At 55.4% G+C, this 24647-nt stretch overlaps 6 protein-coding genes across 6 annotated transcripts; 3 read left to right on the top strand and 3 right to left on the bottom strand.

The window, feature by feature from the left end:
- Positions 1 to 152: 152 nt before the first annotated feature.
- BGZ61DRAFT_447724 (uncharacterized protein) lies at positions 153 to 2629 on the bottom strand. The gene is made up of 3 exons (XM_046245387.1): positions 2288 to 2629; positions 2149 to 2197; positions 153 to 2025 (listed from the first exon to the last, which is right to left on the bottom strand). Exons 1-3 carry the CDS (start codon positions 2507 to 2509, stop codon positions 347 to 349), a joined length of 1950 nt encoding a protein of 649 aa, XP_046106800.1. The 5' UTR covers positions 2510 to 2629; the 3' UTR covers positions 153 to 346.
- A 571-nt stretch (positions 2630 to 3200) lies between these two features.
- On the top strand, positions 3201 to 5487 carry BGZ61DRAFT_530444 (kinase-like domain-containing protein; the record flags this gene model as incomplete). The annotated part of the gene is made up of 3 exons (XM_046253562.1): positions 3201 to 3240; positions 3339 to 3806; positions 3869 to 5487. 3 exons carry the CDS (start codon positions 3201 to 3203, stop codon positions 5485 to 5487), a joined length of 2127 nt encoding a protein of 708 aa, XP_046106799.1.
- Positions 5488 to 6740: 1253 nt separating this feature from the next.
- Positions 6741 to 7340, top strand: BGZ61DRAFT_197313 (uncharacterized protein). Its single transcript, XM_046237866.1, has one exon. It carries the CDS (start codon positions 6920 to 6922, stop codon positions 7253 to 7255), a length of 336 nt encoding a protein of 111 aa, XP_046106798.1. The 5' UTR covers positions 6741 to 6919; the 3' UTR covers positions 7256 to 7340.
- Positions 7341 to 7821: 481 nt separating this feature from the next.
- Positions 7822 to 8690, bottom strand: BGZ61DRAFT_197315 (uncharacterized protein). The gene has a single exon (XM_046237867.1). The coding sequence runs from the start codon at positions 8596 to 8598 to the stop codon at positions 8062 to 8064; it is 537 nt and encodes a 178-aa protein (XP_046106797.1). The 5' UTR covers positions 8599 to 8690; the 3' UTR covers positions 7822 to 8061.
- Positions 8691 to 11721: 3031 nt separating this feature from the next.
- BGZ61DRAFT_197325 (uncharacterized protein) lies at positions 11722 to 12791 on the bottom strand. The gene has a single exon (XM_046237868.1). It carries the CDS (start codon positions 12570 to 12572, stop codon positions 12012 to 12014), a length of 561 nt encoding a protein of 186 aa, XP_046106796.1. The 5' UTR covers positions 12573 to 12791; the 3' UTR covers positions 11722 to 12011.
- A 312-nt stretch (positions 12792 to 13103) lies between these two features.
- BGZ61DRAFT_572172 (uncharacterized protein) lies at positions 13104 to 14724 on the top strand (the record flags this gene model as incomplete). Its single annotated transcript, XM_046256091.1, has 2 exons — positions 13104 to 13365; positions 13664 to 14724. 2 exons carry the CDS (start codon positions 13104 to 13106, stop codon positions 14299 to 14301), a joined length of 900 nt encoding a protein of 299 aa, XP_046106795.1. The 3' UTR covers positions 14302 to 14724.
- Between the last annotated feature and the right edge of the window lie 9923 nt (positions 14725 to 24647).

Genomic DNA, 24647 nt, shown 5'->3' with positions numbered 1-24647 from the left:
TAGCAATGAGCTGCAAATATGCCGATGATGGCCGAGGTGGCCTCCAGTCACTGGGCGCCAAACTAGGCAGGCTGGCATACCGAACCTAAGAAGCAAGGTTATGAGATTGTTAACTCGGTCTAAAATCCTCCCGTTTTTCTTCTTCTTGTTGTACCTACTTTTGTCATTCATATCAAACATAACCAGAAAAAAAGAAATAAAATCATTCCTCTTTTACGAATTTGTTCTTGTATATTTATATGAGTCTTATCATGGCATCTAGACGCACCACCTATCTCCCATGCCCAAGGTATCTAGCACAAGTCGCTCTCAAATGTACATTTGGCGCAGCAAATCAGAATATGAGTTAAGCATCGAGCTTTAGTCGGTCTAGCATGGCATCGATCTTTCCGAGTAGGATCTGGTAGTTGATGGCATCCGAAGCAAATTCATCCTCTGCGACCTCGCCATCAAGTGTGCGCACCGCTCCGGGTTTCTCCGCCTCGCGCTGGCTCTCAACACCGTTCGAAGTCCCATTCGCCTCTGGTATAGTGGTGGGTGCATCACCTTCGGTGATAGTCGCCTGCTCAGCCAAGGCTGCGGCCAGTTCGGCTTCAATTTCGCCGTCCTCGTCCATCATCTCGTCGAGGCCGGCATCCTCGAAGCGCAGGCGGAAGCGATCTGAGAGGTAGTATCGAATATCATCGAGCAATTCAATAGTGTCAGTCTCTTCACGTGAGTGCAGGCGCTGGGCACTCTCGTTGATGAGGTCCTGGAACTCCGGCTCGTCGATGTAGTCTTCGAGACGATAGGCGAGGTACCGGGCTGCAAACTCCTCGAGACGTTGCACGCGCAGATCCCATGCTGCGTGGATGACGTCGTAGATGTTGATTGGCTCCATCTCCACTTGCTCCGTCGTCTCTTGATTACCATTAACTGCCTTTCCATTCTCGGTATCGGCCTCGTGTCCATGAGTCCGGTCAACGAGAACGTTAGCTGTGCCGCTACCAAGCGTGCTGATGGCAACGGCGGCTTTCGTCTTGAGATTGTCAAGGAATAGCATATCAGCAGCATAAAGTAGGTCGAGGGCGTGCTCAAGCGGACACACGACAGTCTCAGTATATATGAAAGATAGGATGATTTCGAGAACGGCCGGCGTGCAGTCGACGGTGATGACGCGCAGGTGGTCGGCACGCCGCGATTCGACAAAGTCCCCAGAGAACATCTTCTCAAAGTACTCACTGCGGATAAGCATGGCCTTGTGCGCGGGGTAGAGTACGGATTTCCTCTTCTTGAAGGGTTTGCCACCGTCGCCGGCTGGGCCAATGGGGATGGTTGGGGCTTCTTCCACCGGGTTGGGATCTTCATCTTGCTCCGCGTCACTCGGCTCATCTGCACGCAGGAGCACATCGGCGAACATGGCGTTGTCGTACTGCCACTTGACATCCTTGACACGATCCGTGTCTACAACCATTTTGTGGCCCTTGACACTGCTCTGGAAAAATCTCTCCAGTTGGCCTCGTGCTCGCTCGATCTCGTCCTGATACCGTTGGCGGGCGAGTCGCCTGTCTGACCCGGCGAGAATGGCCTCCCATAGCTGTTCGACCTCGAGCTGCTTGCTGATCTTATCCAAGCCCTTAGCAACGTCTTCCTCTGATGAGGACGCCCCCTGCGGAGCAAGATCTCGCGGGACTTCGCCAAGGTAAAGATACCTTAGCACAATGTGAAACGCCTCTGGCGGGATCGCATCAGCGAGTTTCAACGTCGCCGTACCCGGGGCGGCGGTGAGTTTCCTGTGGAAGTATGGTGAGCGGGAGGCGAGCAGAAACTTGTGCACCTTGAAGGAGCGGTCGTTGGCGACGAGGGCAACATCGGAGGTTCTGGGGGTGACGCGACCGAGCAGAGTCGATATATGGGTGGTCCAGTAGACGTAGGGGTCGGTGGACTTGGAGAAGTCATACTGCAACAAGAGGTTGCGGATCCGGTCGTTGAGGGCGTTGTAGATGCAGCGCTCGCCTTGGAATGTGTTACGTTCCGCAAGGGCGCCTAGAGATGGGATGTGTGAGTGTATGTCTGAGTGTTGTCTCAGGTCTCATCTTTGGACATAAGATAGACTTGATAGACTTAATAACCCATGAGAAACATGGCTTGTGAAATCGATCGACGTACCGGCTTCTAATAGAAGCTGAACAAGTTCATAATGTCCACAGAGACTAGCCTGTCACAGTGTCAGAATCCCGTTTCGATCTCATCTCTTCTCTTCATAGTCACTATCTCCGGACCCCCGCCTTTCGCCTTCGATACCTACAATAATCAGGGGCGTATAGTCGAAGTGGTCCTTTCCATTGATGTTGACGCCCCGGCTGATGAGCTCCTGGCAGGTTCGCAGATCGCCATGGCGGCAGGCCGTCAGGAACTCGTGGAACTCGGGGCTGTCGTCGAGCGGGTTCTCATCGCGCAGCACGCCGCTCTTTATGAGGATTGCCTCCTGGGCGAGCGTGCCCTCGAGCTCATCCTTTCGGAGAACCATGGCGGGGGATATAAGTCTTTGGGATGAAACAAGAGATATAAAGAGATGGAGGGATAATTTGTATAATTTTTTCCTCCCCGGCTTATTGCCTTTTTTAGCGGTTGCTCGTTTGATGGTGATTATCAAAGCAGCTCCCAGCACTCGTTCCCCCTCCAAACCCCTCCAAAAGTCGCCATCACCAATCCCACTTGCGGGCCAGCCAATCACCGGCCCCACGTCCCTGTCGCCCCACATCCCGGAACGACGTCATCTTATCTCCGGCGACCGTATCGTTATCGATAAGCCCGTCCGGCTCTTCTCCGGCAAGTTTCGGCCACCGACAGGCCGGCCGCCTTAGGGCGTTGCCATGGCACCCGGGCTAGCTGTTTACTTTCCAATGAGAACCGCCGATGGGACGACGAACAAGGGTCCGCAAGTGGATGGTGCACGACCATCAAACCTCAAGTGCCGCAACTCTCCACCGCTCTCTCTCCTCTTCCTCTGAACCTTAGCAACAAACAACCGGGTTCGCTACTAACAACAGCAGGGTTTTCTGTCTTGTGTGCTTTTTGTTTTCTTGATGAGCCATTGTCGCCTTTCATTTATTCACTGATACCCGACCCATCGTCAACGCCGCCCGTGCAGGTTGTCAGAGAACCCTTACTGCATGGGTTAAGAGTCACGACGGTTATTGACCGTGAATTGCATCATCATGTCTTCCGAGGACAAGTACGAAACGCTGGAGAAGATTGGTAAGTCCAGCCACCGCCTCTCCCTCAACCGCAATTGCCATGCGGTTGCGCTTCGCTCGGATTTGGAGCTAACCCGTTGCCTCTCTTCACGTTCACAGGCCATGGCTCCTTCGGTGTCATCCGCAAAGTCCGTCGCAAGGCCGACGGCTTCATCATGTGCCGCAAAGAAATCTCGTACCTCCGCATGTCGCAGAAGGAGCGCGAGCAGCTCCACGCCGAGTTCCAGATCCTCTCGCACCTCCGACACGACAACATCGTCGCCTACTACCACCGCGAGCACCTCAAGGTCAGCCAGGACCTTCACCTCTATATGGAGTACTGCGGGAACGGAGATCTGGGCCGCGTGATCAAGGACCTTTCACTCAAGGGCCAGCGGGCACAGGAGAGCTTTGTGTGGAGCATTTTTAGCCAGCTTGTCATGGCTCTTTACCGATGCCACTACGGCGTTGATCCCCCAGAGGTTGGCGGCAATGTCCTGGGACTTGTGCAGGGAACTGCTTCGGATAACCCCAAGGTGCCGTCTGGAACAATGACAATTCTGCACCGAGATCTGAAGCCCGAGAATGGTAAGCAGGCCGGATCCCGTTTTCAAACAATAACACGAGTCACACGACTAACACTATACTAGTCTTCCTTGGTGAGGACAACTCCGTGAAGCTAGGCGACTTTGGTCTCTCCAAGATGATCAAATCACACGACTTCGCCTCCACATACGTTGGCACCCCATTCTACATGTCGCCTGAGATCTGTGCCGCCGAGAAGTACACCCTCAAGTCGGACATCTGGTCCCTCGGCTGCATCATCTACGAGCTCTGCGCCCGCGAGCCACCCTTCAACGCCAAGACTCACTTCCAGCTGGTCCAGAAGATCAAGGAAGGCAAGTTCCCAGCGTTGCCGGAGGTTTACTCGCCTGAGCTCGGCCAGGTCATCAAGGACTGCCTCCGAGTGAACCCGGACCGAAGACCAGACACAACGCAGCTCCTAAACCTGCCCGTGGTCAAGCTGATGCGGAAGGAGAAGGAGGTTGTCGATGTCAACAAGAATCTCAAGGCGAGGGAGGACGCTCTCCGTAAGAAGGAGAGAGAGGTCAACGAGAGACTGGCCAACCTGGAACGAGAGACGGACCTGATCCGGGAGGAGCTGGACTCTTCTATGAGACGGGAGTGGGAGGTCAAGGCGCGTCTGGAGATTGATCGCCTGGTCAACGCTGAGATGGACCGCTTAAACAAGCGATTCGAGGACGAGATCCAAGCACGCGTCGAGGCCGAGCTGCAAAAGAAGACGGTATCATTCGCGCCGTCCCGGCCGGAGAGTCAGAATGAGGAGTTCCCGCCGCTCAGCAAGCACGAGTACCCTCAGTCATCTGTCGGCACCAGCGGCGACGAGTTCCCTTCCACCACGGATATTTCCGAGTACTCTATCGACAGTCCCGACAGCTCGCGGGAGACCAAGAAGGCCACGCGTACTCCATTTGGTCGCGCGCAGACAATGTTTGTTGGACATGCCGGCACGCCCATGGACATTGAGATGGGCTCACCCAGTCCCATTGCCATTGCGTCGCTGTCGCTGTCGCCGCGACGCAACGGGGCAACCAAGGCTCCCACTCATAACCCAGGCAACATCTTCGCTGCCAATGCCAACGGCAGCTCGGGCGACCCACGATGGGACCTCGCCCGTGATGCCTTCACTGACTCGGATGAGGAGGATATCTGCCCGTCGCCTACCCGCAACATCAGATCATCCAAGAACCCCTTCACCTCAAAGTCACGACCTGTCCTCACTTCGCAGAAGTCGGGTCCTATGAACCGTCTTAAGCCTCAGGCGTCCAACCCAGGCCTCGTCTCGAAGTGCACATTGCCCCCTCTTGAGTCTGGCCCACGGTCGCCCAACCGCCGCCTCAGCAAGATCCCCTCGGCGGCGAGCCTCCAGGCCGACATTGGCGTCGGTTTGACACGCAAGCAGTCGCTGAAGAAGAGTGGCGACGAAGGTCTCGGCAAGGTCGCGGCTAAGAACAACATCAAGGGCCGCACGCTCGTTGAGCTTCAGCAGGCCCGCGCAGGTGGCCGCCCTCTCAGCGCCGTTGTCTTGCCCAGCACTGGCGAGAACGTGAGCCCCAAGAGGGCATTCCGTGAGCGTCTGGGCATTGAGCGCAAGTCCAGCGGCGACGAGCCTGCTGTCTGGGACCCGGATTGCGATGAGATGCCGAGTCCTTTCCTGGTACGCGCGCGACGTATCGCCAGGGTGTAGTCTACCTCGGCGTTGGTCACTCAAAGCGCCTTAATGAATGGAGAAGTTGGAGAGAAGAGATGAGAGTTGTTGATGAACGATAGATGGGAGGGGATACCACGCACGGCATGACAGCCACAAACATCTGTCATATTATTTTTCCTTTGTGTTTTTACAGAATGAACTGGCAGCGGAGGAATTAACTACTTGGACGGGTAGGGGCTGGTTGGTATTACGTTGCATGACACGGCGGAGGGTGGAGGATGTCGTGCCCTTCATCAACATCTGATGGAGGGTGCTTGGAAACTGGCGTGGAAACAAGTGGCAACTTGGAAAGGATCTTCGGGCGTTTGGGCGTGTGGGGAACAACATGTCAATGGTTGTGTTGTTACCTCTCCCCTTTTTTGTTGTTGAGGTTTGGATTCTGGGATGAACTACGGGCGGATTGGCACTACTTTGATGATGGTCGATCGTTCTAGGCGGGCGTTGGAAGCTGTTGCCAGGGAATTGTTTTTGTATATGTTTTAGACGTTGTAAAAAACCTACTGTCAACGAAATATTGCAGCGTGCACTTGATGGTGACTAGATGTGACTCGACTAAGTAATGATCTTCCCAGCGCGGCAGTTGGGTAGCGCAGTTGTAAACTCCGGCACCTAGTCTAGACATCCAGAATTGCATTGAGGAGTCTCAAATGACTGAGCTGGGTTGAGTGTTCATCTAGGGCGCAGTTTTCGAATCTTTGTGTCAATTGGTGTCTTGGTGTCTACTTACTGTTTATTGTAGAGCCAGTCAACCCTTCACCCCCATTATTCGGCATCATCTCAACTACAGCCTGCATCGTGGCTTCTGCTTACAGCGCATCAGAAACCCGGAGCTGAGACGAAATACCTGATAATGCAAGGTTTGCCCGGGTGATCGGATGACCATCCAGCTGCAGAGTTACGAAGACGATTACGGGCCACGGACCTCATTCCGATTCATCACTTCCAACGAAGAGCCTCCTCGCTGGCAATCTCCAACAACACAAACCCAACTGTGGATCCTCGCCGGCAGTTGTGTGAATCGCCAGCCCTGTAGGCACCCGGCCGATTAACATGCACGTATGACTCGAGCGACGGGCTCAATTGCAGCGCTGCCAGCACCGATTGGCTCTGCTGTCAGGACCCTCTGCTGCCAGCAGATGCCCCCGAATCCGTTGGTCGGGACATCGGATGATGGGTTTCTGTCGACGCCTCTGCTCTCCAAGGCCAACACGAGGTCGCAGCATTTCCTAATCGGGGAATCGGCTGCCCCGGACTTCGCGGGGATTATCCAGACGTGCATCCAATAGCTGGACGCTGCCGTACGGAGCAACACCCACGGCGAGCGCAATGGAGGCGTCGTCTTACACTCGGCTGCATACCGAGGCCATCCACAACATACAGCAGCAGCCAAACGCCGCCGTCACATTCGATGCGCCAGCCCGTGGCATCGCTTCCAGCGGATCCCGCAAAACGAAGCTTACCCCCATCTCGATTTCCTATTTCCGAGTGCAGCATCGCCCCGATCACCATTCATCGCGTGTTCCCCCACTCCAAGACCCCCCCCCCTAAAAGCCTAGACGGACAATCGTCATCCGCCGCGTTGGGCAGCACTGCGTCACGACCAGTCGCCTGGTTCTGGCCCATGGACGCGAGCCACGCAACCCTTCGGCCCTGCGTGCGAAGCTGCACCCCAGCCAGTCGTTGCGGCAGGGCGGTGCGTGATGAGAGGCTGCATCTTGCAGAGCCCTGCTACTGCGCGGCCTAAGCCGTCTTGAGAAGACCAACTTCATTTTTGGGATTGCGCATTAGCATCGGGCATGTTATCTCACAGCTGCACGCATGCGTCACGACTTCGGGGACTTGAGGACGAGGCACCCCAGGCAAACGGACAGCGGTTCGAGCCAGATCATCTTGGTTGTTTTGTATGTCGCGAAACTAGAGTTTAGAGTCCAAATAATTCAACACAATAAAGGGGGTATTTTCATATAAAAAACCACTTTGACCCGGCCATTTTGCAAATACGGGGGGGTTTAAGACGTGAATAAACGCCACGAGGCCGAGAAGCCTCCAAGTCTGACCTCCGGCAAGCATCAAGGCAATAGAAGGGGATCAACGCCGGTAGCCACCAATCCGAAAAATAACAAAAGCAACAAACAAACATTAACCAGCCGTGAGGCCAATTCCATCTTGCGTAGCCGCGAGGCCCGTCAATCTTCCAATACCACGATCCAGGCGCCTCCGTTAGAATCCATGTCGTACGGTCTCAAGTGACGAGAGGAGGGGATGAACCCCCCCCCCCCCGGGTCTTGAGTGTGTCAGTGTGTGCGTGTGTGTGTGTGTGTGTGTGTGTCTTCATGCGTGCGAGCGTGCATGGCGGTCCTGTGTAAACCCGCGCAGGAACATCGCCTTCTCCTCCAATCTGTGTAGATCTTTTTTTTTTGTAATAGCGAATCCGTATTCTTGAAACCAATTGTCTGTGTTGCGTCCCCCGATCCGGATGGATTAAGTCCTGCTTTATGGGGAGAGCAGCCGTTTTGGCCGTGAATGCTGAGGAAGGGGATGGTGATTCGTTCAGTGCCGTGATCGATGGGAGCTGCTGTGGCGATGGGAGTGGCTATGTCGATGGGAGGAGGAATGATGCGACGAGGAATGCCTGTGCCGGCTAGAACCACTACTGTCGAGATCTCGCTCCAGCGTCTCAACTCTCGACCTGTAACCCTTGACAATTTCCTTGATGTGGGCGATGCGGTCGAAGTCGACTTCAAGCTCGTCGAGCTGCTGGAGGATCTCGGTGTAGCGGGCAATTTCGGCGTCGGCACCACCGATGATGCCATCGGCCTCGTCGTACTGCAGTTGGGTGAACCTCTGGGCCTCGTAGCTGAGATGTTGGATGCGCTGCTCAATGCTTGCCATGAGATGGTCGAAGTACCGTCCTAACGCCGAGAGCGAGGAACTATCGAGAAGCAAGAGACCCTGGCTGCTGGCCCGACTGGCGGCGCGCGAGCTGCTGGACCCCCCACCTCCCAACGCCGCCTGGCCCTGGCGCAGTAGCTGGACCTCCTCGGCGCTGAGACCTAGCTGGGTGTCCGGGACGGCCTGGGTCGACATTGCGGGCAGCCGCTCGAGGGGCGCTACGGCGCGGGGAGGCGGAGAGGGCCGAGGTCAGGAGGATCGCGCGGCGGCTCGGGACGGCGCTGGTGGTGATGGTTATGGGCGATGATCGAATGCGAGTATAGCGGGAGGGTGGGGAGAGATTCGGTGCGTATAGAGGAGAACAGCGGGGACTCGGGACATGGGCCGTTGTCGATTGAATTCGACGGGATGGGCGAGAGCGTGTGCGCCTGTGGATGCGATTGGGGGTGCGATTGTGAATTTTGGGATGGCGACTGGGACTGGGTCTGGGGCAGCAACAGCGACAATGGTGACGATGATGTCAATGAAGCCGGCGAGGATGCGACGGGCGATATCGAGGACGACGAGGACGACGGCGGCAACAACAACAACGGCAAGGGCCTTGGGATTGGCGAATGCTGTGCTGCGCAGAGCATCATGATATCGGGATGACGGCGACTATGGGCATCGTCGGTGGGGGAGAGCGAACAGACAGATTTGGTGATTTAGTAATTTGGTAATTCGGTGAAAAAGGAAGAGGGGCACCGGGAGGAGGATGGGGAGGAGTAAAGAGGAGGGGAGAAGGGATGATTGTTTTCTAGCTACCCTGCGTACTGACGTAACAGTAGAGGGAAGCTAGAGAAACAAGTGAGAGAGGGAGAGCGGAGAGCGGAGAGAGAGATGAAAAAGAGAGGAGACCGGGAAGAGGAGAAGAGAGAGAAGCGGCGGAGAAAGCAAGTGCGCCGAGACGAGACAGAGAGAGTTGCTTTGCTTCTGGGGAGAAGATGGGCGGCGGTGATTGGAGAATGGGCCGGCAAGAGGAGGGGGGTAAACTGTCGGTACCGTGCTGTGAGGGCCGTGGAGGTTAGGTACCTTAACTTAGGTAGGTACCAAGCTCCTACTCAGTATGGGTAGTCAGGTATTGAGGGAGGCCGGTATACCGACGGAGGGCGGGCGGCGCGGTTTCGGTGAGAGAGGCAGGGATGATGGGCTGGATTTGGCCGCTGGGTCTGGGTCTGGCGTTGGCGCTGGGAACCTTGACTGGGGTTGAGGCTGGAGAGAGTACAGTGGACTCAGTGGGAGCAGTGGACTGTGTGGGCAGCCCGTGGATTGAGTGGACAGCCGCCTGAGGATTGAGTGGGCAGGCCCGTGGATTGTGCGACTGGGACTGGGACTGGGGGTGTGAGTGAGTGCGTGTGGGTGCGAGACCAGACCGTCGTCCGTGTGTGTGAGTGTGAGTGTGAGTGTCAGTGTGTGTGTGCGTGCGTCCTGTGTCTGTGTCTGTGTGTGTGGGAATCTGTGGGATTGGGGAGACTCTCGGATTGGGGAGCCTCTGGGATTGGGGAGACTCGGGGATTGGGGACTGGGGACTGGGGATGGACTGATTGGGATGGCTTTCTGGGCTTGCGCGTGGGACGTGGGACGCAAGTTATTAGGACGTGGGACCGAGTGGGCAGTGGCGGCGCGGGATCTGGAGCGCACTCGTTTCTTTTGTTGATTAACGAGACCGCAATTCACTCTGAATCTCGATTAAGCCTGATGGTGATTGGGGAGAGCACTCAGACAGCGCGAGACGGTCCGTGTGAGTCCGTGTGAGTCCGTGTGAGCAGCTTGGGCGTGGGAGGAAAGAGATGGCGGCGCCCCCGTGAAATGCACAAGCAGGGGTGTTTTCCTTTTTGCTCGATTGATAACCCGCCGTCGAGGAACTTGGGGCGGTAACGCGGGCCCGGCAAATCGTGGTTGGGTGGTGAGTTTGGGGGAGGGGGGTGAACCGGCTTTGGGAGAGAAGTGGTGGAGGTGGCGCCGGACGACGATGGAGACGGCGGCGGCGGCGGCGGCGGCGGTTGAGGAGGACTCGGTTGGGCGGTGGGTGGTGGTGACCTGTGGTGATGGGCCGGACGTGACCAATGTGATGCGAATGTGAGAATCAGGTAGGTAGCTGAGGGAGACGGTGATGGGGAGTAGGATGCGCAGTGTTGCACAGACAAGAAGAAGCTTGTGGAAGTTGTCGTCGGCACGTGCAATCGTTGAGCCGCGGATTACAACAACAAAGTGAATCGGCCAAGTGAGTGATGTGATTGTCTGTCGCTTGGACGTTTGATGGTGAGACGCAAATGACAACCCACAACAACCCGAATCACGATGATGGCGGTGCTGCGGGCTGCTGGGCTGCTGGGCTACCGACAGACGGGAACCGGCGGAGTAGTCCTTGACTAGGTAGTGGACGAGCCGACGCCCACTTGCCTCTCTCTAGATGGCTCTGGCTGCCTCTTGGTTTCCTTTTGCTCAGTCTTGGTGCCTCTAGATCCCAGTAGCAACCGAACTAGCTTCAGCGTCCTCAGAAGCAACCGAGACGATCTCCAGGGTTTCTGGCAGGGCCTGTGACCGACGGAGCGGTAGAGGAAAGACGAAAAAGCAAACAACGGTGGGAAATGGTACAGTAGTGCAGGATGGTCCCCCCCGTCGTATGGGGGTGAGGATGCAAGGGCTCCTTGGTGGTGGTGTTGTTGCTCTGGTAAAATCCGTCGGTGAGAGGAGGAGGCTTGATTCGAGACACCGAGTCGCGTGTGAAAGACGCAATATGAGCTAAGCCAAAACGGAGAGAGAAAAGAAATAGGAAGAGGAAGGTTCAGATGTAGAGAAGGAGAGAAGAGAGCAGGATATAGCGGCAGTCCTCGGTAAACGGTGAAATGGGAGGGGGGAACGACACGAAGGAAAGCACGCAACGACGACGGTCTCGGTGGCCGGAGGGGAATGCAGACATGGACAGATGGACAGAGACATGGAACGATGGGCAAGGGAAGTCGAATCGAGGGAAAAACAATGTCCATCCATGGACCTGGACGCGACGGGGAAAAGCACACCAGAACCACGCTTCGAGAGGGTCAGGAGACGGTCATGATACAGAGACCGCCCTTCCATGATCCAACCTCATGCCGAGCGTTGCAGCGAGACACCCCCCTCCCCCTCATCCTCTCACGCTGCTGTTGCGGTGCTCATACACCTGCTCGCTCCCCATTACTACCTACGTACGACTCGGAGCCCAAATGAAAGAGAAGGAAAAGAAAGGTCCCCCCCGCTGTCCGACTGCTCCGTCGTATGTTTGTCCAGGTTCCATGCCGTTGCGCACAAACCGGAATCCCGGGTCATGAGCCCCGTCGCCCACCGCCCACCGCTGCCGGCCGCCCTGTCTTGTTCTTTTTGTTCTTCTGGTCCCTTTCTTTTTCGCTTTCGTCTCGGCGCTCTCTGCCTATTCGCTTAATGGCACCTGGTCCGTGAGGAATTGCCTCTTGGCCTTGACCGAGGAAAAAAGACGGCCGGGGGGACAGGCGGAGTGACGAGGAGCGACGACGTCAAACGTCTAATTCCCAGCACACTTGTCTGTCTGTCGGCTTCGGGAATTGCAACATCTATTCATGGAGCCACGGGAGCACAGAGCCACAGCGAGAGCCACAGAGAGCCCCTCCACCCATGGAAAGCCTCCCCAGCAAGGATTGGATCCCGCTTCGGTCTCTGTGCATTTCTTCGCCATCTCGGTGTCGTCTCGGCTGACCATGACGGAACCGTGCCACCACCGGCGAGCGAGCCCACCTCGGGACATTGACACCTTGAGAGTGGAGTGGAGGGGACGGATGGATGGGGGAACCCAGCCCAGGCCAGCCCAGGCCACTTTTTGCTACGGTGCTAATGAGGATGGGTAAACCCAGCAGAGTGCGAATTCGATCGAGCAAAGCAAAAACAAGGGAGGCCACCCGCGCCGACCGGGAGCCTGAGCCACCGCGGCTAGCCACGACGGGGAACCGCCATGAGGAGCCCCGAGAGGAGATACGACCCGACAGGACGGAACACACGACGAGAGTCCGAGGGACAGACAGACAGGGACGGAGAGGGGACCGGCCACAATCCACAGAGGAGAGACCGCAGAGCACACCGCAAAGGACACCGCTGAGGAGAGACGCAGAAGCCGTCATGTCACGTCACGTCACCATCTCGTCTTGTGTGCCATGCTTGTTCCCGCCATTCAGCTAATAAGCCCACCTTCAATCCCACCTTGACCTCACACTGGCTTACGCGGAGGCGCCAATGGGAGCAGTACCGAGCCGATTAAGGTATGTCTTGGAGCCTCGAAAGCCCATCACGGATGGGGGGGGCATGGAGGGAACGTGCCGCCTGCGGTGGGCGACGTATTCGTACATGGAAACAGAAAACAGACCCGCGGAGAAGAAGAAAAACCCGCACTACATGGGCACTCCTTGCATTGCGGACTCATGATAATGGCGAGGCCAGGGAAAGAAAAGAGCTGCTCGGTCACCACCACACACACGCAAGTCGGTGCACAACCACCACCAGCCCTACTAGGTACCTACCGCCTGGCCGACTGCCCAACTGGGTAGGTGCGAGCTAATGTAATGCGCACGTGTGCACCCAAACCCAAGCACCACGGCCCTGGCCCACTCGTCGAGCCTCGCAACCTCCACCACTGCGGAAAAGCCATCACCGTCATGGCTCAAACAATGATTGATTGTTGGACATTTTGCTTTGTAAAAGCCTCCTCAACAAGATTCCCTATCTTTGTCTCCTCCCTCCCCATCCACCTCGATAGCGCCTTCACCGGCGGCCACAATCGTCCACCAATGATATTCGCATCCGCCATCAAACGGGATCCAATCGCCGAGGCCTGGCCCCGAGACAGCATCCCGCAATTCCCGCCGCCCTGTCTCACAACCGAGTCTCTGATCCAGGCCTCCTCAGATACTCTGTGCAGTACTCCGTACCAGAGACACTCATTACACTAATTGCCAATTGCCCACGGAGCATGGAAACGCGGGTCTCAGGATGGCACGCAATGCGCCCCGGCCTGTGGCGCGCGCGAGACGAAACACAATCCCAGTAGCAATCAACAACATGGTCTAAAAAAGCAGCCAACCACACCAGCCAACACTCACACAAACACTCGCCCGCATACATCAGAGGCAATCATTTGCTCCTAGGTTCGTTCCAATACCCGCCCACGTTCGTCAACATCGGCCACTGCATCGTCCACTGCATCTGCACTATGCAGCTCGCCGCCGACCTGCAGCAACCCTTGAGCCTCATGACGACAATGACGCCAGCGACAGTCGCGCCTGTCCATTACGGAGCACTCTCAATCAACCTCGCGCGACTAATCTCGCCGGGTATCTTTCCCATCTTGAACGCCGCAAGCCCTTCTATCAATTCCCGTTTCCCCTATCCGCTTCTTTCCGTCTCCCCATCCGTCCATCCATCCATCCACCATCCGCCCATTCTTCAGCCATCCTCCAGCCATCCTCCGCCCATCCTCCACCCATCCATCCAACTCCGTGGATCCGGATACGTGCCCCGGTGGTGTACCCTCCCTCCGGTCCACTAACTTCTTCCCCTCCTGGAATCCAAGGTTGCATCGTGCGCCAGAGGCACGAGGACAGGAGATGCCCAGACAAGGAACTGCGTGGAGTGCATCTTCCCGCTGCAAGAAATCCATTCTACCCTCGGCTCAACCTAGTCCCTCCCCCCGCGAGCGTGACCGTGTGGTGGACCCCTGTCGAAAAGTTTACAGCCTCCGGGTTCAAGGAGCCATCTTCGAAACAGAAGGTCTCTCAAGTTCCTCAACTGATCCTGTACTACGACCGTCATCATACTGTAACCAAGACAAAATCCATGGTCGGAAGTCCGAAGTAACACCAAGGACTCCTGTCTTGTGTCTCCCTCGCTTCCCCAGAAAATCGTCTCCTCTCCTTGCCGCTTACGCTTGCCATGGCCAAGGCATGACTACATGTCTTCGTTCTGACCTCAGTTCCAGGGATTTCCTGACAATGGGGGATTTAGCCACCCCGGCCCTCCCTACAGCCAACATCCATTTAGCCGCACAGATCGTGACTCTGTCCGGGTTGAAGGCCCGCTCATGTGCCGTTTCTCACAGGAGATTTACGGCTTCTACCGCCTGACCCTCTGATGCGCCTGTTGACCGTTTGTGTACAAGGGTACGCGATTCATCCTCAAGTTAATTCCTTCTTCATCTTATATGCTGGATGACATGCTCTACCTGTAAAAACATGATAACTTACGCGGCCAAGTGCCGGTTTGCGGTGGATTCATGATCTTCATATTACCTTTGCTGTATTAAAGCTCCATGGGTCTCGGAAACGGGGTGTAAGGGATTCCCGTTCCCGCTTCCGACCGCATGCGCGTGTGACAGTCTTAGCATGTCTCATATACTCCCAATCATAACACCAAGAACCGGCGGTTAGGTCCGCGGCCATAGGAATGCGACTGTTTGTCTGTTGGGCGCAAATTTGCGGTATTCATTTGGAATTGCCGTCACTGCTAAGGATCATTTGGTACCGGCCCCCAAAACTGCCAGATCGGACCGCAACGCCGTTGACTCGTGTCACCGAGGTTGATCAAGGGAGGCATCTATAGACCAACGCTGCCACAATCGACTTGACAAGAACAAACAGCGAATGGTAAGATCTAAGACGTCGAGAGTTGGTTGTGGATGATCTGGTAGAAATGGAAACCGCCTGGGCTGAGGGAAACCGCCCACTGATTCGATTGACTCCATTCAGTCCATTCCATCTACCTAGCCGGGATCATGCGTTTGGATAAGAATCATTACGACAATTTGATCGCAAAATCCTCATCTCACGGGCGGGCACAAAGACATGGTGGAAGATACTTGCTAGGGTGCGCCTAATGGAGGATTCACCAGTGGCCGATACATCGGTGCAACCCAAGCGCTCAACCAGTATATCGTCAATAATCGTTCCAGACAGCACATTTCTATGTATCTTTAGTTTTCTGCGCTTCGGATAAATTGCATCGTCGCCATGCCTTCCCTCTCGTACTGATGAGTTCGGATGTGGTTGAATAGCTACCGCCCGCTTGGAGCAGGCAGCTCAACGACCCGAACAAGACACGCATTAAAGCATCAAATCGAATTAAATGGTCTTATTGAAACCCCGGTACTTTATCTCCGTCATTTGGTGAGGAAGCTGCATCTCTTACCTCAACATTAGGAGGGAAATGCGCAGCCCGTTGAGGAGGTCAAGGTAGGCACTATTCTTGTGCAGCCTATTCTCTACGTCGGATCTGGTCAAACGTTGCTTCTGAGACGAGTGCCTACACGCAGTATTACAGAGGACATGGAAACATTCACGATGCTGATACAACGGACACTCTGTACTAGCATCGAGTACCTCACCATGCGACTCTATCCAGGTACAGAAATGTATACCATGTAGTTTGTTTACTTTGTCGACCCAACAACAATCTTATCGTCAACTGTCCAACCAATTTTCTCATCCTCAAGATCCCGCTACAGCCCCACCATCACTAACAGCACCTTCAACAGGCGACCTCTTATGCAAGTCAATCGCCGGTTTGTCCAAATGCATCTCAAGTACTGTCAATTCTAAGGCAAACCGCATCGTCTGCGGGAGCAGATATTGTTGAAATGTGACTGGAGCGCGAATCTCCTGGTTATCAACCGTTCGGTCGTTGGACGGTTTTACCAATCAGACTCAGGCTTGTTGTCTCTAGACAAGACGTTTTCGTGCTGAAAGAGTCTGTGCATGGTATCACATATAACTCATACGGGCCTGGATTATCTTTCGGAGGTCTAGAATTGGTCTTCTAGTTAGTAATGAGACAGGGAGCAAGAATATGTTGGTATTCCTTGCTGAATGTCTTGGGACACTCTGTGTATCGATAGGCCGGTTCACATTGTAAATCCCAAGGCGCTTATGCTGATAAGCGTAATAATGTTTAGGATTAGGACTGGTGTTCCGTGGAGTTGAGGGCTCTTGACAAGCGGTGAGTACATCCTCGTCAAGCTGGCTGCTGCTGCGTGGAATCAATCATTCTCTATCAAACCCTGGATCCCATTCGGGGACCTGAATACCCAGGTACATTACAAGACTTAGAATAGTCCGCGAATCCGACGCTGTTGGTCTCGGACGTTCTCCCGCTTCTCTAGGCAATTAGTGCGCGATTCGCTATGATTACACTTGTGGCATTGATCTTCTCATGCGCATATTATTGTAAATCTTTCTTGGCGCAGACTCAAGTTGAAAAGAGTAATATTGCGAGAGCCTATTTAATCTATACAAATGAGTATTAAATTTGCTGAGTTTGTTGAGTGTCATCAAAGTGCATGTTTGTCGTAACCCCAGCTCCAAGTCGAATGGTGACGCGGTTGGATCAATAAGAGAACTAAGGTCGTCTACCAACATTAATATACATCCGTGTATTTATATGACTTGTTGTAAACATATTGGCTTAAGAGAGATCGAGTCTCAAACGTGTAGGCACACCTTCATCCTTCCTCCTTTCGAGCTGGTTTACCTGCCCTCGGCACTCAATGAAATTGGGGGGCTCAGGGTCCAGCATTATTATATCACTGTTATATCACTTTTGTAAAGCGTCGTCCGATGTGTTCTCGAAGCATCCAGCCACACCTCTATAATTGTGGCTGTTGCGGTCACCATGGCGTTGTATCTCGTTGTCTTCATAAGTGTCAGACGGAGATGGAGATTACAATAACGCTACCGGCAAGAGAAGTGATTGTTCCCTTTACCGTAGCAGGATTGCGATAATAGGGTTCTAACCGCGAATCATTCCCAGGAGCATATCTAGCCGCATTGCTTTCTTACCCTCGTGTCTCTGCACTCATAGAACTGGATCTTTCTCAGTTCTATTCTCATGTCCTGAATCTTCTGTGACACCTCAGCAGCTCAGGCAAGATGGCTGCCCCTTGACAGTACTTGGGATAGATTATTCGTTTACAAATTAGCGACATAGCGGCCACTCTCTGAATTCGAATTACGTTCCAAAACACCGATTGATACGAAGTCCTATGCGCAGCTGATCCCGGATGATATAGCAATGTAGGACCTGAGGGGCTTGTGGCAGCGCCTTTTCCATCCGGGTGAGACGACCCAGGCACCAGACTACTCTTCCGACTTGAGTCCCGATATCCTCCAAGAGAAGCAATGTAAAGTTACCAGGTAATTTTCCAGTGTTATGAAACTACTCCGCCAGTATTTCGGTTGGTTCGGGACGGCCAAGGGGGATAGTGGGTGAGTCTTAACCTCTGTATACAACGCAGCGCGAACTTTTAGATCTTACAGGTGCATCCATGTTCCCTGAACTAGCTAAAGATTCATGTCTAATTTGAGTCAGTGATTTACGATCAACGCATCCTGCAGCAGTGTCAGCTTTGTTGTGGGAAACTGTTGCCGTGGTTGACAGATACTCATCCGCGACATCCAGGTCTGGGAAGCTCACCATTGACTAGAACAACCTGATAACCATGGTACTTAGAATCCAAGGCCGCTGGGAATTTCTTTCTACTACTGTCATCCTTTCCGGGCATACATAGATAAATGAGTCTCTACAGGAGTGTCGTCCGGAAGAATTCCAGAAGCACTATCATGACTTCAACATCGACATTCACCACTCCTAGGACAAAGAAGTATTGCAGTTTAATAAAAAGGTGTCTTAGCTTATTACAATATTCTCACCCACATTTATTCTTTTCCACGGTATCGCTTTCTCATCACAGTCACCAACCTCGTCGCTTGCAGCCCGGCCTACCCTGTACTCGCTTCGAACTCAGCCCCGAAATGCCATTCAAGAGCTAACATTGGGCTGCCTCATGATATTAATTATGAGGATTAGGCGGAATTATATGGAATGACTATGCTTCATAGTAATGCATTGAATACAACCTGGCGTGATGCGTTAATTTGTCACGTTGGGAGAGTTCACTCCAGAACACTCGGTTTTCAGTTCAAGTGAGGGCTGAGAGCCCGCTAGAGACTTGTCCAAAGACGTAACCTGAGAGTATATAAGTGAGGAACCACAAAATCAACACCTGTCTGAAGTTATTGCCATTTCGTTTATACAATGCCCCTCATGATACGGTCAAATACGCCATCTTTCAAGACTATCAACACGGTCGCAACTCTGGCGATACTCCCCGTAACCAAGCCAAGCACTGCTTCCATTACCAACCATTACTAAACCCAGGCAATAGGTCCTATGCTATTCATGCCGTCACACCGCCACACCCAACAGAATCGCAATTGCATTCCGTCGAAACTGATCGGCCAAGTGAACCGACATGACACCGGCGATCCAAAACCGGTTCGACCAAGCCGATCTGAGGAGATTCCGACCGGCACCCAAACCACATCATCCTAGGCACTTCTGCCACACCGCGCGTCGGAGAAGCAGCAGTACCCGCCCGGATGAAAAGCGGGAGCAGCACCTGGGATCCGGGGGCCATCTCATCGTGCTTGCTGCCGGAGAGCGGGCTCGCCGAATACAACGCAGGGCAGGGAATGTCGGAGAGGGGGCTTTACGTTTCTTGCATCTTGCATCTTGCCGCCTGTAGGTACGTAGCGGTGAGTGTGGGTATTTAGGACGGAGATCAGAGGTCGGCAGTGAGATTGGAGCGAGGGTGAGAGTGAAACGGGCGCGAGTTGAGTCTGTGACTGACTTGGCAGTCTTGGTTGGTAGCAGCGAGACATGTTTCCGGAGATGGAACTCTGGCAAGATGGCCAACACGAGTCTAGTGCGAGCGAGAAGCTATCCGCAACTGTAACTAGATTACCTCCAATAACTCCTAGGTCGAAATCACCTACCCATTAAGGCAAGTCAAGGCAAGGGACTCATCCCAACCGGGCGAGATTACCGGCCCCTCGGACCTCCGACCTGGGGGACCATGGCGCCGGCGCCTTCACCGCACACCGCATCATCGGGCAGACGAACCCTGCATCTGGGACCTTGGGGGTCACGTCGCCAGCGCGTCAGGGACGAGGGGGACCCGGTCGACGATCACTCCCAAGGCATGGCTGGCGTTTTCTCTCATCTCTGTGCCGCGTAGCATCGTAGCATCGAAGCATCGTCACATCGTGTTGTCTTCTGAAGGGGACCCGCCCCCCCTGACAGGTTCCTCCCGAAACCTGAAACGCCTCAGGGTCCGGCGGCGTGGGAGGCTGGGACGGTAAGTTCCGCTGCCTCGGTGTCGTTTTCAGGACGTTGACGGGTGTTTCTGCTAGTTTGGGCGTGAATTGCTTAGAACGGAGGTCAGGAGGTGACGTAGCGAGTCGTGGGAGGTTTTGGCCTGAGTCGTTGCGGAGTGGCGTTCTAAGCCAACCGCACCAACCTAGGCGATGCTACGGTTCAGCTAGAGACTAGATCTTGGCCATTAAGACAACTAGGGATAAAAACGGGAGAGCATCGAAACTGGGGTAAAACCACCTGAGAAACATCGAAACGCCCCGACGCCGAGGCTTTAGAGCCTGCAACAACTAGATCTCAAACAGGCGTTGAGTCTCTTGCACACTACCGGAGCCGAGGGCGATATTACCGCTGGGGTAGCAACACCGTCTTAGGCGCCGTGTTTGGAGAAGTAATACAAGACACGATATCGAGGGAGCTCCCTTCACGGCTTCTGCAGGACGTGCCGCACGCCATTGTCTCAACGTGAGCTTGATTAGCCACAAGATGTAATTACCTGAGACTGAGTGTCCGTCCTCGACCCGCGGCGGCTGCTGCCATGGTGGATATGTCTTGGATTGGACATACTGTGCCGGGCGGGTAGCGGATTCATATCAGACCGAACAGCGGCGTGCTGAAGCCGGACGCAAAGGCGGATGAGACGGGGATGGTCGGTGGATGGGCGGCAGAAGCAAGCAGTGTCGAATCCTCCTGATGGATGAGTAAGGGGCGGACTTGGTGTGGAGTCACAAACGACTCAAGAAGCTTGTCTCTTGTTGTTTTCCTTTTCTCAGAATCCCAGAAGTGATAGACGGCGGTGCAGCACCGTCGATCATGTCCGGGTCTGGATGACATGCCGGAGGGATCACATCCTCGCAAGGACCACTTTCGCAGATGCGATGAATATGCCTTTGTGCGGCACAGATAGGTGGGTATCTTCCACGGTCCGCGTGCTGTGACTAGCTCACGACATGCCACTTGGGCATGCGCCGAGGCAGGTTTCCCGTTCAGGACATGCCACCGGCCTGAAGGAGTGATGCCCTCAGGGATGGTCTCTGGGGGGGTTCTTGAGGAGGTGGCGATATGCAGACCCTTGTGTGCTTGGCCGATGACGACGAGGAGAGTTGAGCGACAGCGGAGAGGCAGTGGAGAACTGGAGATGGGTTGCGGTGGCCACTGAGAGTATTCCATCCCATGCCGTCCCATGTTATGTGGACTTGTGTGTGTGTGTGTGTGTGTCCCAGGGCATTCCAACACATCTCAAGCCTTGGCTGTCTGTTGTGCTACTCTCCCGGATCTGCCATGTGCTGCAGGGGAGGGGGGCCTTGTCTCACATCCCCCATCACGTCGGCAGCCTTGCAGACTTGCAGACGATCCAAGCGCCTGGACAGAGCAAGCAGGGAGGAATGAGATGTGAGGAGTGAGACACTGCGAGGGAGGGAGAGAGGAGCCACCCACACACACGTGTATCTGTGTGCGTGCGCCTGTCCGTCTCACACCAACGGCGTCGTCTCAGTCACTCTGCCTTAGAGGGACGTTTGTCTTGACTACTGCCTCGTCTTGTCTCGCGTGGCAGAGCACATGGCCGTGCCCGTTCTAAGCCTACAATAGAGTACATATGCGCCGGCAGATAGAAGAAACAATAGGAAAAGCAAAAGTCCAAGGCGCCAGTCCGAGCGGGACAAGGAAAGCAGACGTCAAACAACCGTATGATTCGCCCGTCTCCGTGCTGCATGTGGTTTGCTGTACATGTCAATAGCGGCACAACGACACTATACTCTCTGTGTATTTCTGTACGTGCATACATCGTAGTGTGTGTGCTGTACGATGTACGGTAGGGAGAGGGAGGGTGAACACTGAGCGTTGACAAGCGAGGCGCCGAGGCAGCGGACCTACCAGGCCTCCAGTCCACTCCGGCCGCTGCGGTGCCATCACGAGTGGAAACTCGACGCCGTTAGCATGCGGCCGTGAATGCGATCCCACGATTTCCCAGCGTCTCTACTGCCGCCGGCGCGTCCGCAGGGGCTTTGCAGTTGAGCCTCTCCGGCTGCAGGCCAGGCAGTCCGCGGGGGGCCCGTTCAGGGGTGAAGGGCGGTTAATCGTCGGGGGGCGGTGCCTGAACGACGATGGACGATGATGCTGTGTGCTCGAGGCTAAAAGGGGATGAGGTTGAGGGAAGAGACGAGGTTTCGCTGCTCTGCAAGGAGGTTGGGTGTAAGAGTTGAGGCGAGATATTCCCGTCGGCGCACTAACACCCGCAACAACGGACCTCAACAGGCTCAATCAACAAGGGCACCGTGGCCAGCGGAAAACGGTCGAGAACGACGCCGCAGAACTTGATGGCACGATCCGCATGGCAGCACGGCAGGCACGCGTCGATCCCTCGTGTATGTAAATCACGGGCCGCGTCTCGAGGCATTGCGGCCACGGTGGTCCCCCCTTCGGCGGTAAGGGCAGAACCAGGAAATGCGTCTATAACACAGGGCAGCTATTGATCAAAAGACGCCTTCGGCCGGGCGCAGGCAGGAGTCACGCCAGAAGCGCAGAAGACGCACGTTCTCGATCTCGGAGGAAAAAAGTGAAATGAAGCCATCGGGAAAGACTCTGCAGTGTCTATTTTGCATCCCTAATCCTTACTGCCTCTGCTTGTACCGTGGGATGGGGAAGCGCAGGGCGGCGAAATATTTCCCGCAACCCGCAACCCGCGCACCGACACCGTCCGTCGCAGCGGTCAAAAGAAAAGGCAGCCCGTCTTTTCCTGCTGCCAAAACCGCAGGGCAATCCCCGTTTCCGCCGCGCAGAGCGCGCGGGTGCCAGAGTCCAGGGCGAAGGGGAAACTCCCTGGATCCCGGAGCCCACGTTTGGGACAGGACGTCGGGTTCGGTATCGCTCTCTCCACTTCTCCCGCCTTCTGGAGCCCAGGTCCGGCAGTGCGAAAAGGGTGTGGAGTGGCGCTCGGGTCTTTGACCCTTCTGGACTTCTGGGGTTTAGCAGGTTCCGTGGCCAGCCTTAGCGGGAGGGCCCCACTGCAGCGCGCCTGGCAGCCAACTGAGGGCCGCTACGCAAGGCCGCTACCGCTACCAGCGCACACACGCACGCCCTATCCCATCGGCCTAGGCTAGGGGTTGTCCTTCTGGCACCTCTGACACTCCGGCCCCAGGAGGGATCATCGAGGGGCCGGGGGTGGTCTTGTTGCTTCTAGGGCGGTTTAGGGGGTCTTTTGAAGCCTTGGGGGCTCTTTTCAGTCTTTCTTGAACTCAGGTTGCGGCATGGATCCCATGGATACTCTCCCGTCCGCCGACAGCCTGGGCGCCGGATCCACGGCAGGCGGCCCAAACGCAGCGAGTCCGCTGTGGTGTCCACGGTTCCAGCGCACCCACCCCCTACACTTACAGTGGACGCCCCCCCCCCCCTCCCCGCGTCATCACCCAATCGTCCGCAGGGCACCCGTCGTATCGCCGCCTCATTCTCGGGATGCTGCTTCATCCCGTAGCTCTGGTCGGGGACAGGCATAGCCCCGGCTGCGCGCATCCCTGATGACCCTGCTCCTGGGCCAGCGGCTTGTCCATCCACACGGATCCTATTCCCCAGGGAACGAACCAGTTACTTAAGTTACGTACGTATGTAAATAGTACCTCTGCAGGAATATGTGGGAAAATGGGAAAATGGGCAAAGGCGCACCCGTCGCGTCTCAGGCACCCTCTCCACCGCACGCTCGCTGTGTCTGCACTGACCGCGCTGCACTGCAATGCGCTGCAATGCACTGCAATGCACTGGACTCTGCGGCGCGTCTCATCTCGCTCTTACACACCCCCTCACGCATATCCATGGATCCCACCTCGTCAAGGCATCTGGGGCTTCCACGCCCCCTCTGTCTGGAGACTAGCTTCCCACAGAGTAGCTGCCCTAGTTATCCAATTCTCTAGACTTTAGCTCTTTAGACTCTAGCTCTCTGCGCTACGCTACTCTGTCAGTTCGGAGCAATCACGTACAGTTACTCATGGCGTTCTGACAATCAACCCGTCTCCGTACCCCCTGTCACTCTTGTCCTCCCCATCGCCCATCGCCCATCGCCCGTTCCATCGCCCATTCCATCGCCCATTCCATCGCCCATCATCTATCTGCCCCCGGCCTTCTCTTCCGTCCATCATCCTCCCCTGCTCCCTTGCCCCCCCTTCAGAGGATCTCCGCCCACAACGTGGCCTAGATGGCCTCCCCCCAAGCCTCCCCCAAGCCTCTCCAAGCCCTTGACTCGCTCGAAATTAAGCTCGGCTGGTGACGTTGCCCAGTGCCCGCGCCGTCCGGGGACCGTTGGCACATCAGTCAGCGCCTCGCCGATCCCTTGATCCCTTGGTCCCCGACGGCAATCGTCATGGCCTTGGTGAAGCCCGGCAGCTACATCACGCCCTCATAGTGCTGTTTCCTATCCCATTCTACCATGTACATGCCGAGCAGCACTGCCCGTTGACTATCTAGGGATTATCCTCGTCTGGTCCAAATTTTGTGCATTGCTCATTGCGCATCGTGGCTCAATTCCTCGCGCGCTGACGACAACCCGGGAACCACACGGATTCTTCCGTCAACTCGGTCCACAGACAGTATCAATAACAGCAATACCACCACAAACAACACCTGCATCCCCTGTCAAGCTGTGATGTCGATTACTCCATCATAATTAGATATACTCCATTCGACATGCAGATCCCTCATGTCAAAGCGACCCGCGGATGCAGGCAGACAGCCATCCCAGGGCGAAACACACCCCAAACACTTTGCCCTGCCTCGCTACCATACATACGTCCCCGTGAGCGATCTTACCGGCAGCCCATGAAGCGCTACGAACCAGGCGAACAAGCCGAACCTCCCGCTTCACCCAGCCCCATGTCGATTCGATTTCGTCACGATCTCTCCAAAGTCTCGGGAGCCCGGCGCCCCGGGCCCGGACAACTATCCACTCCTTCTCGCACCTGACCATGACTCGGACCTCGTCGACAGGGCCGACCACAACGGCCACGGCAGGG

This window comes from Ilyonectria robusta (genome assembly GCF_021365365.1).
Source record: "Ilyonectria robusta strain PMI_751 chromosome Unknown BGZ61scaffold_6, whole genome shotgun sequence".
NCBI lineage: Eukaryota > Fungi > Ascomycota > Sordariomycetes > Hypocreales > Nectriaceae > Ilyonectria > Ilyonectria robusta.
This window is presented reverse-complemented; position numbering and strand designations above follow the sequence as displayed.

Bases quoted from the DNA above. Each gene is read 5' to 3' on its own strand.
- BGZ61DRAFT_447724 (XM_046245387.1), bottom strand. From the start codon at position 2,509: ATGGTTCTCCGAAAGGATGAGCTCGAGGGCACGCTCGCCCAGGAGGCA. The intron at 2,198-2,287 runs GTAGGTATCGAA...ACACTGTGACAG, and splicing joins ACTATACGCCCCTGATTATT to GCTAGTCTCTGTGGACATTA. The intron at 2,026-2,148 runs GTACGTCGATCG...TCCCATCTCTAG, and splicing joins TCAGCTTCTATTAGAAGCCG to GCGCCCTTGCGGAACGTAAC.
- BGZ61DRAFT_197313 (XM_046237866.1), top strand. From the start codon at position 6,920: ATGCGCCAGCCCGTGGCATCGCTTCCAGCGGATCCCGCAAAACGAAGC.
- BGZ61DRAFT_197315 (XM_046237867.1), bottom strand. From the start codon at position 8,598: ATGTCGACCCAGGCCGTCCCGGACACCCAGCTAGGTCTCAGCGCCGAG.
- BGZ61DRAFT_197325 (XM_046237868.1), bottom strand. From the start codon at position 12,572: ATGACGGCTTCTGCGTCTCTCCTCAGCGGTGTCCTTTGCGGTGTGCTC.